We start from the raw sequence: 13,334 nt of genomic DNA on the forward strand, positions 1-13,334 counted from the left end.
GATGAACTCTTGGAGCTGTTTGAAACTGGGTTACATGTGATAAGAAATTAAGTCACTAGGTCAAATCTTTCAAAAATCTTGTCCGAAAACTATTTTATGGTGGTGTTTGGTCTGATTAAGTTCAAAAATGGCCAGGTTAAATTTCGACTGCGTTTTAAAATTGGGTCATATGGGTCAAAAACTAGGTCACTAGCTCATATCTTACAGAAATCTTGGGAACACTCTAGAGGCAATACATCTGCTCTAATTTGCATGAAACTTAATCAGAATGCCTCGATGAATTCTTGGAATAGTTTGAAACTAGTAGGTCATGTGGGGTCAAAAATGAGGTCACTGAGTGAAATCTTAAAAAAACTTTGTGGACACTCTAGAGGCTATATTTTTGCATATATCTGGACCAATCTTCATGAAACTTGATCAGAATGTTTGCCTTGATGAAATCTTAGATTAGTTTGGAACTGGGTAACATGGAGTCATAAACTGGGTTTCATAGTCAATTCTAAATGTTACATTATATACAATATTATTTTTTTATTTCAAACAGTTGCAATCAAACTCAAACTCATATATATATATATATATATATATATATATATATATATATATATATATATATATATATATATATATTTCATCAACAATTGATTTCCATTACTTGACTAAGCCCAATCAGGCGAGTGATATCAATTCAACGAATTTGCTTGTTGATTTATCTGCAGCGCAGGGCAGGATTCATCCAGTATGTTGTCTGGTCAATAACTTAATATCCCTTTGTCCAATCAGGTGATCAATATTTAGAGCCATCTTGGCCCATTAATGCCATAACAATTTAAGTCACTCAAGAGTTATCACACTTCAATTATAGAAATTACCTAAACTTCGTCTTGCCTAATCAATTATTTTTTAATCCTTTGTCCTATCATCACCAATTTTGGTCAGAATATATTGTACAGGTTCTATAACTAGCCATGTTGCTTAAGAGTTATGACCTGTAAAGTGGCAAAAACTGTCTTAGCAGTGTCCGCTCTCTAAAATTGGCTAAACGTACAACCACTTGTCACCAAACTTGATATTTTAAAATAAGGACGGGTGTATTTTGTGACAGTTGGCACTCATTAATTACTTTCAACCATTGAAAATATAAATTTCATACATACACTTGCAGTCACAATGTGCTAATTTCTAATGAGGTATATAACTCCTACTTAAATATTTTAAAAGTAATTGTCCTTTGTATTTTTAGCTCACCTGTCACTTTGTGACAAGGTGAGCTTTTGTGATCGCCTTTTGTCCGTCGTGTGTCGTCCGTCAACAATTTACTTAAAAGACATCTCCTCCTTAACCGCTGGGCCAATATTAATAAAACTTCATAGGGATGTCCCTTGGGTGGTCTTCTATCAAAGTTGTTCAAAGAATTCAATTCCATGCAGGACTCTGGTTGCCATGGCAACCAAAAGGAAAAACTTTAAAAATCTTCTTCTCCCAAACCACAAGGCTTAGGCCGTTGATATTTGGTCCTCTACAAAGATTGTTCAAATTATGGCCCTGGGGTCGAAATTGGCCCCGCCTCCGGGGGGTCATGGGTTTTCTCTATATGTTTATAGTAAAATAAATCAAAAATCTCCTCTGAACTTACGTTGCTTAGAGCTTAGATATTTGGCATGATTCATCGTCTAGTGGACCTCTTCAAAGATTGTTCAAATTATGGCCTTGGGGTCAAAATTGGCCCCGCCCCGGGGGGTTAGGGTATTCTCTATATGTTTATAGTTAAAACTTCAAAAATCTTCTCCTCTGAACTTACTTGGACTAGAGCTTAGATATTTGGAATGATTCATCGTCTAGTGGACGTCTACAAAGATTGTTCAAATTATGGCCTTGGGGTCAAAATTGGCAACATATCATCCTCTTACTTGATATACTCCATAAGTCCTAGCTTATTCCAGACTTCTAAAAAACCTTAACTACTTTGAACCATCCAGATTTCTTATCAATCCAACGTGCAATATATGACAGGTGAGCAATTCAGAGCCATTCGGCCCTCTTGTTATAATTCATATTTTTATTGATAACTTATCAACCAATTAAAGATATCAGCTAAAACCTTCATTCACTAACAGTCACAATGTGCTATTTCCTGGCGAGGCATATTACTCAAACTTTAATATTGCGACAGTCATGGCACTTGTGTAACTTTTAAGAATTACACATTTTTCATGTTGTTTATTTCCTTCAAACATTGAAGATATCATTTTCAAACATAAGAAACTTACTGAACATTACTATGTTCTCTAAAGGCAAGTTACACACAACATTAATTTCCTAAGATTTATGGTCCTTTGTAACTTTTAAAAGGTACACATGTTTGTTTTGTGTTTTAATACCTCACATAACATTATGCTCTTTTCTGACAAGTAATATTACTCCAACTTAAATATTGTAAGTGTTTTGGCACTTATTACTTTTGTTTCTTAATAACTTTTAAACTATTGAAGATATTGACTTCAAACTTCATACACTTACTCGCAGCAACAATATGCTCATTCTGACAAGTTATAGAACTCAAATTGTTTATGTCATTATACTTATGGCTCTTATTAACTTATTTAAAAATAAAACAGATGTTTTCAACGCTAATATATTGAAACTTGAAATATAGAGATGGCAATGCAGCCTTATTGAAAGGGAAAAAAACAGATCCAATATTAACATGTGCATATAATAGTGATAAGTGGACGCAACTTACTTATTTAAAAAAGTAATACATGTACGCTGAGCATGTCCCTTTGCTTAATATTCCTCTGCTTAAACTTGTATGGTTTGGTTAGGGTATATAACATATTTAAATATAATCCAATGCATTTAAATATATCTGAAATATAAAACAGTCCTGATGAGATAGACTCATTTTCTTAGAATTGCTCATATTGCCATAGTAATTCAACTTCACTTTAAACATGCCCCTCAAACCAATCCCATACTCTAATATGCTATCATTAGGGGCCCTTGTCACATCGTGTGATGGCTCTTGTTTTGTCTAGTGCGCATTTTTAACTTCTTTGTCATGTGTCAACTTGACCTTCAAGATATAAATCGTCATATATTACCATGACATTTACAATCAAGTCGTCATGCATTTGACCTTGACCTTAAGGGTCACGGCTAAACCGGTCATTGCCATCATTTTCACTAAAATACTTCACCAGGTCATGTAATTATAATATCATGACGTAGACCTCTACGATGTAGGACGTATAATCCTATTATGCTGTTGTATTTTAAACTGAATTGTAGGAACATGGGTATTATGTATATTAAATAGCGAGTTACTTGTATAACTCGGTGGAATAGTTATAATGATACAACAGGATCTGCCTTTAATATAGGTGCGACCAGCCTATTGGTCCTTTCAGACATGGCGCAGAAATATACGTTAATCAACCAAATGCGTTACAACACATGCCTTGAAACGGCATTCCTGCCTAAAAGCGTTGTGAATGAATCTACGATCCCGACAAGCGGATAGTAATACCCATGGATTTACGATACATTCGCAATGTAATAACTACGTTACCCTTCACAAATAGGCCTTGGACGACCTTATCTAACGCCCAAATATTTGCTACAGCCCACGACATTGAGGCCAAGAGAGGGAACAACTCTGAAATGGTGACAGTTTGATAAGTTGAAGTTAACAAGCAATCTCGAGGTCCATTGCTCCCACAGTGGAAGACCATTGCCAAATCTGAAATCGTTAACTATCCCTTGTACTGTTGCGTCATAACTGAATGGTGACTCTATCCGTGTTGTGAACTGTTTAAATACTGCTGCAGAGTAAAATATTTGTTGAAGGTGATAAATCTGTACTGGATTAAAAGGACTGACATACTTTTATAGGATTGGTAACTTTAATTAAACTGATAAACAATCACGCCCTCGACCGGGCCTCTTATCTCTGAAGAGTTCATTGATTATTTTATCGTTGGTAATAAATCAAAACTAGACTATACTATTTCCACCGCGATATCGACACTATCCCGTGATACAGCGACTCAAACGGACTGATAAACGGACAAGATGGTTTTCAAAGTAGAAGATCCGGTAAGTGCATCTAATTTTTCTAATTTTACCTTTCGTTATATTGCTATTTATTATGTGAATTGTCTAATAAACTCATGAATAGCTTCAGGCGCATGCAAATACTACACGTATTTAACGACACTGAACTAATTTCCACGTATCGTTTATTAAACTAAACAAAGAAGGACAATAAACGTAAAGATGTGTACTTTCACACGTTTCAACGCCAGAACATGCTGGAATAAGTCGACTGTTTAATACATAGGTTAATATTTCGTATTAGCATGGGAACGTTGCACGTTGGTTTGAAGTTATCTGATATATCTATATGTTGACCGAGATTATTTACTTGACAGTTTACGTTTTTACCAACGTTACGTGAAAAAGAAATCTCAATTTCCTGGAATACCAGCGGTCTCAGTCACCCGGGACAGCAGCCTGGGACAAGATGGATTAGTTAAAGCGGTATTCTGTGAATTTCAGATACCGTGAACTATAGCAAACGGGTTAATAAATCGCATAAAAGTCTACGTACACGTTGCTAACACAGTATAACTATCGTAGAACCGGTTTGTATATTTAAGTAAAGGAGCGCTAAGATGCCTATGTCACTTTCTATACACGCTGGATATATTTAGTTCATTCGTACCAACTATTAGTAGCGTCTACTACATTCGAGATTTCGAGCAAAATACTAGTACCCCATTTGTTTTCGTATGTGTAGCACACTCTTGTGTATCGAATATTGCTCTAAACCTTATTGAATATCGAGCTAACCAAAACTGACTTTTCATTCTCAAAGCTGGCATACAGGTACCACGCCCACATAAAAGGAAAATAATCATGAATGAACTGGTTCCCCATAAAACACGTTATCTCTGACCCCACATTACAACTTGACATGGACGCTAGTATTCAAACAAACACCAATGTTATCAGGTTTGTGAAAGGACAGATTAGGACATTCTTCCTTTGTCCATCAATATCTTGTCTGTATGGCTTATATAGTTGCGTCACCATAGATACAGTTTGATTCTCATGTTAGGGTGTATGCATAGCGGTTAAGCGGTAACAAACTGCACTGAAGCTGGGATCAAACGTCAAGTAGCCCGTCATCCCCGTTGATTTCGTTAGTAACAATTTAACGTCTATGGGTGCGTCCTGATCATAGTAACAAGCCCCAGATCTGATGCGCATGAGTATATTTAAAAAATGCCAGAGTTACATCTTCTGCACTACAAGCGCTTAAATGATCACGGGAGACTCTATGCTACGTATGGTTTTATTCCGTTCATAAATGTGGATATTGACACCCAACTCTTGAAAGTTCGGCTAGTTTAGTAGACTACATATATAGATATCACATAGTTTCGGCCGGTCACTATATCTGAAAGGCAACAGTGACCGGTTAACCAGATTTCGTTTGCCCGGGCTTATCGGTAGGCTGGCCGTGGCCCAAAATGACCACTTCGCTTTCTTTGTAAACTCGCCAAGATTTCTAACATTAAGGCCATAAATCGCACATACTAAGATAAAAGACCACCTTAAACAATTTAATAAAACTATAAATGACTTCTCAGTTTGATGTTATTTAGCAATGCCGGATAATGTTAACGTTGCTGGTGATGACGCTATGATTATGGTTCAGTACATGCGTGCAGGGACATGTTCATGGAACGCATACACACACAAAAAAACCTGCCAAATATGAAGTAGTACATTTATATTACTCATTATGCACGCAAATTTGTCTGGGTCACACCTTATCATTTCATCTATTGACCGATGATTTACCGTGTCTAATGATATCTTCCTGGGGCTTGACGGGCTTAGAATTATGTTTGCATAGACGTATGGGTGTTTGTCTCCTGAGTGGCAAGTTTAAACAAAACTGGATGTTTACTCTTTCGTCTGTTGGCGAAATAATGTATCTTTTGAGATCACTATTTCAATCTTCAAACCAATTTATTACGTTCGCGCCCACTTACATGGTTTTACAACCTGCACTGACACTTGTATTTCAATGCAAAGTGGGTTGAGGACAGAGTGCGTAGCATCAATGGTACTCTTTCAATCGACCCAAACTCATATTTTATTTACCCTGCTACATAAATCATAACCATTGACAAATCATTGATCGAGTCCCAAACCGCCGAAACTTCAATATGTATACGCATAGACATGTATCCATTTGTTCAACTTTTGGCTAGTTTGCACATAGAGGCATTATGATTGATCAACAGTTATTACTTCTTTAGGTTCGTTCTTCTTCTTCTGTAGTAATTTCTACGTTCAGATTATAAAAAGAGAGTAATGTAACGCATTTCCATACCTTGCCATTTCAGGATATTCCTTTTGTCCAGTACATGGACACAGACTGGATCCAGAAAATCAACATCAAAGGCAAAGCTCCGGCCGGCGCATCCAGGTACGTTGACAAACCCTCGAGCAGTTACCATAGCTTTGAGTTGACGGCACCGTCGTGGCAATCAGTATCATTCTCTTAAAATTGTTTGCGTATTGATGTACATGTTTTGTGTCTACCCGAACCAAAGAACGACGAGGCCTCAAGATAGATACATGTTGTGGCGGTAGTATAATTGTATATATTTCTACTGGAGAACGCGTTCTAGATATGGGTTTAGGGGTCAAACGCGATCATAATGAAGCATTAACTCATGTTTTAGTACAATAAGGACATGCGGCGCTATATCTTTCATTATGGTTAATTAAACAAGCGCCTGGCAAAACAAATCGTCTTAATGCAGCTCTTGTGCGTATAAAAAAGAGCTGTGGCATGTTTCACACGAGCGCCGCGGAGCGAACACATCGCTGGCAACGTCACCAAGGCTAAACAAAAAGCTAAAATAAATTGTTCCGCTCTAACAAGCCTCTTTCGCCCACAGGTTTACAATCTACCTGCAGCAGGGACCGGAAGACGAGCCAGAAGAGGTCGCGTTCGTGTTTGACGCGCGCTTCAATTTCGGCGCTTCTCAGAACAAGATCGTAACTAACTGCAAGATCGATGGCGCCTGGCAGACGGAGGAGGACAAGGACTGTCCCTTCCCCTTCAATGAGGAGGAGGACTTCAAGATCAAGATCATCGTTGATGACGACTCATTTAAGGTATGGTATCAAACTCCTCGACTATTTATTTGATATCAGTTTTAATGACAGATCTCTTGAATTATGATCTCTCAGTGGGTCAGTTATGTGTAAACTGCGTCAAATCAGCATTTCTGATATCATTTTCCTCAAACTGACAACCTATCATCTAACACCTGTGTGTAATTTGTGATAAATTTTCTTAAAATAGAATGAGCTTTTATGACAGAACTAGATTAGACGCTGTTTAAATTAATATAATATGTATACAGCTATCAAGAGCTATCGCTTGTTGTCAACCAAAAACCTACACGTTTTAAATGTACAACTTGATTCACTGTTGTGTATTGTACAAGCACGTTATCTCTAACGTTCTTGTTTGAATTGCGTCAGTGAAACCGGGACATCCTGCACGTTTTATGCGTTTAGGCAAACCGTGATTTACAGCACGTAATATGCGATGTAGACAATTTTTTTTTATAAAACCAACATGAACTTTGCATTGACACTGCACGCCAAGTACTGGTTGCGTCGAAAATGATTCATGTATCAGCTTGCTCATGGTGAAATAGCAACGGGGTGTTGTTTAAGAGAAGGAACTGATTAAGTCTACTAATATGAAATGGATTTGCGCTTTAAGCTCCATTTACGACAGGTTATATGTACATGCATGTTTGTCTTTAATTTCATAACCATGCATGGGTGTAATTGCTGGACAGGACATGTTTGTTCTTGGACTTATAGCCACAGCTATACCTGTAGGATGTAACTGTTTGTTTATGGATTGATTCATGTAAGATGAGAAGAATTCTTGTTCGTTGACTAATGGCCACAGCCTGTTGGAAAGAATTATTTGCTTATGGTCTTATACCTGTAGGATAAGAATAATGCTTGTTTGTGGACTAATGACCACGGTGCATTTACAGATAATTTCTGTCCATGTATTTGCTTGTAATTGAATGTCCTCAGGTGTGTTTGTCCATGGTTAACTGTCCACATGTGTAATCCTTGTCCATGATTCAATATACCTGTATTTGCAGGTGAAGGTAAATGGTGAGGATTTACTGGAGTATGAGCAGAAGCTGTCCGCGAAGACCATCAACTGCATCCGCATCCAGAACGACGTGAAGCTCACATCCGTCAAACTCCAGTAGCCACCTTATAAGAAATTACACTGACCACTGGCCAGGCCCGAGTTCCAGCTGTGACTTTCAATAATAAAGATATTCTTAACTGGCCGAATAATTGTAGCAAGTTTAGAGGAAAAAATGTTTACATATACGAGGACAACTTGATCAACCGACTCGCGAGTTTGTTGAAAGGCGTATAGAAAGAATGCTATTGATGAAATGTTCTATAACGGAACGCATGCGGCTGCTCTTGGCTTAGCTTGACCAGTGGTCTTGGATTGTTTTTCCATCTGTAGGCAGCAGACTTATTTCTCCAGGTGGCTGTGACCTTATGATACTCCTCTTATTGTTGTACTGTTAATTGTTCTTTTGTATAACTGATATATCACCTTCTAACATACTATTCCATAGCTTTGTTTAGAAGTCAAGCCATCTGGTATGTTATACACAGACCATCAGATGTTTTTGAATCTATCATATTGAAACTTTATAATTATTTATTTAATTGAAACAATACCAAGCCTTCATTATGTAAATCATCAACTTGTAAGGCATCTATGGAATAGACAGGCAGCAATTTAATTGGTCCATTTGTTTACTTGTTAAAAGCTTTATTATTGGTGCTAATGTATTCTGATGTATTGGGCATTTTACTATACAACTGAATAAAATAACTAATAAGTCTATACTGTTGGCTTTGTTGTTTTCCTGCAAGTACAGGGCACTAGTTCATGCATAAACTGATCAACATATCAACAATGTAGTTTTCATTTCTTTAATAATAATTTATTTATGTTTCTTTGCATCTTGAATTTTGATTGCACAATATACAAATGTAAAAACAAACAAAAACAAAATATAAAACATTAAAAACAAACTTGTCATCAAATTGGTTGATAGTTAGTTGCCTTGTTATATTGGAATAGTTCAAGTTATTATGGCATGCATGTACAATGCACATAAATGTACATGTTTCATATAATATACATATTATATGTACTGTTGTATCTGGCAAGAAAGAACTACATATACACACATACATAGATGCAAGGGTACTTAAAACAGTTCTGTTATATGGTAAATGTCATGTAGACCATAACATGTACACACAATCACTTTGTTGTAACCCCACAATATATGACCCCTGTAGATACAGGCATTTCTGTATTCCTTCTAACCATTATCTTTAACTGTCAGAGTAGTCTGCCCTTGGTACATGTTCAAGGCACTGGCACATTTATTTTTACAGGTCATTTCTAGTATTACATATACGCCCATAAACACAGACACTTTAAATTGAATTCTTTATTTAATAACTTAAGTTCTTACTTAATTCCATGGTCAAAATATTGGCCAGTATACATTAGATGTATATACTATAAATTATACAAAATATTACTCCATCAACTTCTATGAGTTTCATGTTTTGCAGTTAAGGCTTGACCGACATGTTCCAACAAAGGTTTTGAGAAAATAGGTTAAGTTTACCATGTTATATCATTTATAACAGACCATTTTGAAGTACAATCGTTCGTATGTGAGGTTGTCTACGAAAACGAGTCCTGTTGACGTGTTCCAGTTAACAGCAAGAACAATCTTCTACCAAGAGATATGTTTACAAATAAACTTATAACAATGAGTATAATTTAATACAAGATCCTTTTCGAAATTATGTAAAACATTGCCTTCTTAAGAGGCATGAAACCTTGAAAAGATGAAAAGGTATCTTTTCCTCCATAGGACTAATTTTCACTTAAAACATCACATATATCTGTCTTTGACAAAGAAGTGTAACATTAAAAAGAACTACACATATATACATGCATATATCTGTCTTTGACAAGGTGTAATATTTTGAACACCTTTGCAACCTAAACTGAAGTTTGGTCCCTTTGGTGTAATTATATTGCTGAAAATACCCTTAACTTTATAACAAAATGATACAACACAAGCTACATCAGATACAACACTATTGCACCAATCCCGCACTTAACATATTGATATAGTAGAATTAAAATGCAAACTTATCAACATATATGATATGAACGTTCAGTTATGGCAAGTAGAAAGTCATTTGATGAAATCCTGAAAGTCTTGAATACAAACAGGAAGTTCACACTAACTAATAAATGGTATAGTTAAGATTAATAATATCATAATAAGAATAACTAACCCATAACTTCAGGCTGTAGGGACGTGCTTGTTTAAGCTATGGTTTAATGATTTCAGACATATTGGATTGGAAACGATGTTGATTTATATATCATGACCAAATACAACTGCCCTTACAAATACAACTGCCCTTATCAAATTTCTCAACACTAATATTACTCTTAGATGCCGGTAATGAGGCCGAGAGCATGATCTCTACACTTAATTTGAATGCCCAGAATAACAAACTGTGCGGAACAGGTGTTGTAATTACTCTTATAATTTCACTCCGGTCTGTTTAAAATTAGTCATGAGCAAGTCCCACGTGCTTACATGACAGTTAAAATGGCTACCAGAATGAGATGTAGTGAGTAAACCAGGTGTTAAATATGTATTATTGGAAAGTTTTGAGTACAAGCTTACAAGCTCTTATTTTTCCAATCAGGTATTTCTGTTATATAATATTCACAAACTAAAATTACCAAACTGGCCAGAAATGTGTTGAGTTTAAACAGCATCTGGATGGGAGCTTTGTGATCTATACTGAGTCATAGAACTTAGAAGCATAAACAAGTACAAAATGAGACATGCCAGAATGTTAATATAGACCTTATTACTAAGTAGCATAAAAAGTAGATCTTAATAACTATCAGCCAACAACATAAATTTACTACCTCAACTTTTGTTCCCAAACTGACACCTATACTGGTTTGTATCTTATATCTGATAGACAGGCCTTATAAGTCCGTGTCTGATCAACGATACCCTGAGTCTGAGTGTTATCCCAAAGTCTTAGACATGGTAAGATGACGTCTACAGTTGCAGATCAAAAGTAAATTGTCTGCCTTCAGCGGCGAGCCACAGACATCCATGGATGTGAACAACCCGAGAAATGCTGTGACACTGACTACTGTCTATTATATATGAATTCTTATTGTGTCAGTTTAGCAGATGAGCCTGATAAGCCCATTGTCTGCTCCCAGCAGCAGGCTCCGGTTGAGGGGCAGGATCTCCATGCTTGTTAGGACCCCCTTGAAAACCTCGCTACGCAGCTTTGTGCTGGTAAAGTTGGCCTGAATAACAGAAATATTATGGCCTTAAGGTTTTACAAGCGAAAATAAAAACAACAAGGGAATTCAAAATCATTTTAGAGTTTATAGAGTTCTGGCGAACACAAGATCGGGATGTACAGTAAAAAAGACAGACAGATAAACAAAGTGGAAACTACATACTCTGCCATTGGGGAGCAGGGAACATAACACTAGGTAAAAATATATCAATATAATTATATAGCTGATCCCCCCCTCATATTCAAGGAGCAATAAATGATATCAGAAGAATGACTGGAAGAGAATGTTTTTGAAACCAGTGATTGTGTGATTGATTATAATTTGAAATGGGACTGATTATAATTTGAAATCCCATATGAATATCAATAAAAGGTCAGTATGAGAAGAATTTTATTAGTTGCAAAATAGCTGCAAAAAAAAGTTTCCGAGTGCATATTTATGTAGAATTGAAAACAGTCTTGATTTTTCTATAAACCCATCCAAATTTAAACACATTTCATATTCATGTATTTCATACGAGTAGTTAAATATGATTATAAAATAGAACATAGCATTTCATACTGGCTGAAATATTGCTAAAATATACAAGAAGAACAAAAAGGTTTTTTGACAGTGATGAGATTGTAGACAAGATCTCAGTACCAGCACAGACATGTCACAAGCATATTTAACAGGGATCATATTTTCTCTGCTGATACTGACCACTATAATACAAATCTTCCATGTACCAGGTCACGCGATGTCAAGTTTTTGCACAATAATGCACAAGTGCATCTCAATGCACTGGCTACATAATATTTGCAACAGCACAATCTCAAAGTTATGCGATCTTCTCAATTCAGGCCAGACCTAAAACCTGGAGACTTCTGATTGAATCCCCACGTCAAGTCCTGTCTATGCGGACATCCTTTGAAGACATGCAGTGCCATTGCGATAGGGAGTGCCTTATACCAGTGTATAAACAGTATACCAAAAGGAGAGTTTGCAAAGGCATTTTCAAACTTGATTTTACCACTCAAAAAGTGTGTGGATACCAAGAGAAAATATTTTGACGGGATAATACTGCACAGACACAATCTTTAACGTTAACGGCTGCTGTTGAAACTACATTTTAAATGCTCCTCATAAAAAGCACCAACCTGAGTGTCTACAGCAGTGTGGACCCCTATCTTGTTGCTGGTGCTGGCACTCACTATTTGGTTCTTGTAGAAGTTCACACAGTGGACTGGTTCCGTATGACCTAGAAACACATACATGTATAAGGTCTGTGTACTGTGGAAACATATGCTAGAGTTTCAAACCAGAAGGTAGATATATATAGTATAAGGTATATGAACTGGTTATAGGAAACTTAAACACCAACATTCATTATGTCCAGAAAAAAGCAATTGTTATCTTCTACTACACAGTCACTAGTATTATTAACGGAACAACAATGGACATAGACTAAGAACATCCTGATATCATATTTGAGAAAATGAATAAGCATTACTTGTAAGAACAATGGTCATAATACGACAAAAGCTTATTTTAACAGAAGACATTTACCACCCATGTTTATAAAGTGAAAAAGCAAAGAAAGTGTTTTACCTCTAAAGCTGCAGAGTTCCTTGGTGGAGCCGTCTACAGGCCAAAGTTTCATGGTCAGGTCAAAGGCCGTGGACAGGAATGATGTCTTGTTATGGGCCTTCAACTGAAATGAAATGAATTTTTCTTCTTTTGTTCTCAACATATTTTATTTTTGAAAGAAACATACAAAGTATGCAAGGTCATATATACAGTATCAAAATATAGGACTGGA

The 13,334-nt window shown here is 36.3% G+C and overlaps 2 protein-coding genes across 3 annotated transcripts in view; one reads left to right on the forward strand and one right to left on the reverse strand.

Annotated features, from left to right (window-relative positions):
• The first annotated feature begins 3,778 nt into the window (after positions 1-3,778).
• LOC128208166 (beta-galactoside-binding lectin-like) lies at positions 3,779-8,996 on the forward strand. The gene is made up of 4 exons (XM_052911582.1): positions 3,779-4,098; positions 6,423-6,505; positions 6,984-7,203; positions 8,223-8,996. The coding sequence occupies exons 1-4, from the start codon at positions 4,075-4,077 to the stop codon at positions 8,334-8,336; spliced, it is 441 nt and encodes a 146-aa protein (XP_052767542.1). The 5' UTR covers positions 3,779-4,074; the 3' UTR covers positions 8,337-8,996.
• Positions 8,997-9,073: 77 nt separating this feature from the next.
• LOC128208165 (WD repeat-containing protein 81-like) overlaps positions 9,074-13,334 on the reverse strand; it is a 31,016-nt gene continuing 26,755 nt past the window's right edge. For both annotated transcript variants that reach the window (XM_052911581.1, XM_052911580.1), the window contains exons 26-28: positions 13,124-13,226; positions 12,673-12,773; positions 9,074-11,536 (exon numbers count right to left, since the gene is read on the reverse strand). In XM_052911581.1, the coding sequence (XP_052767541.1) occupies positions 11,408-11,536; positions 12,673-12,773; positions 13,124-13,226 (333 nt within the window). In that variant the 3' untranslated portion in view covers positions 9,074-11,407. The remainder of the gene's footprint in view (positions 11,537-12,672; positions 12,774-13,123; positions 13,227-13,334) is intronic.

The sequence above is a fragment of the Mya arenaria genome, chromosome 11 (assembly GCF_026914265.1).
Source record: "Mya arenaria isolate MELC-2E11 chromosome 11, ASM2691426v1".
NCBI lineage: Eukaryota > Metazoa > Mollusca > Bivalvia > Myida > Myidae > Mya > Mya arenaria.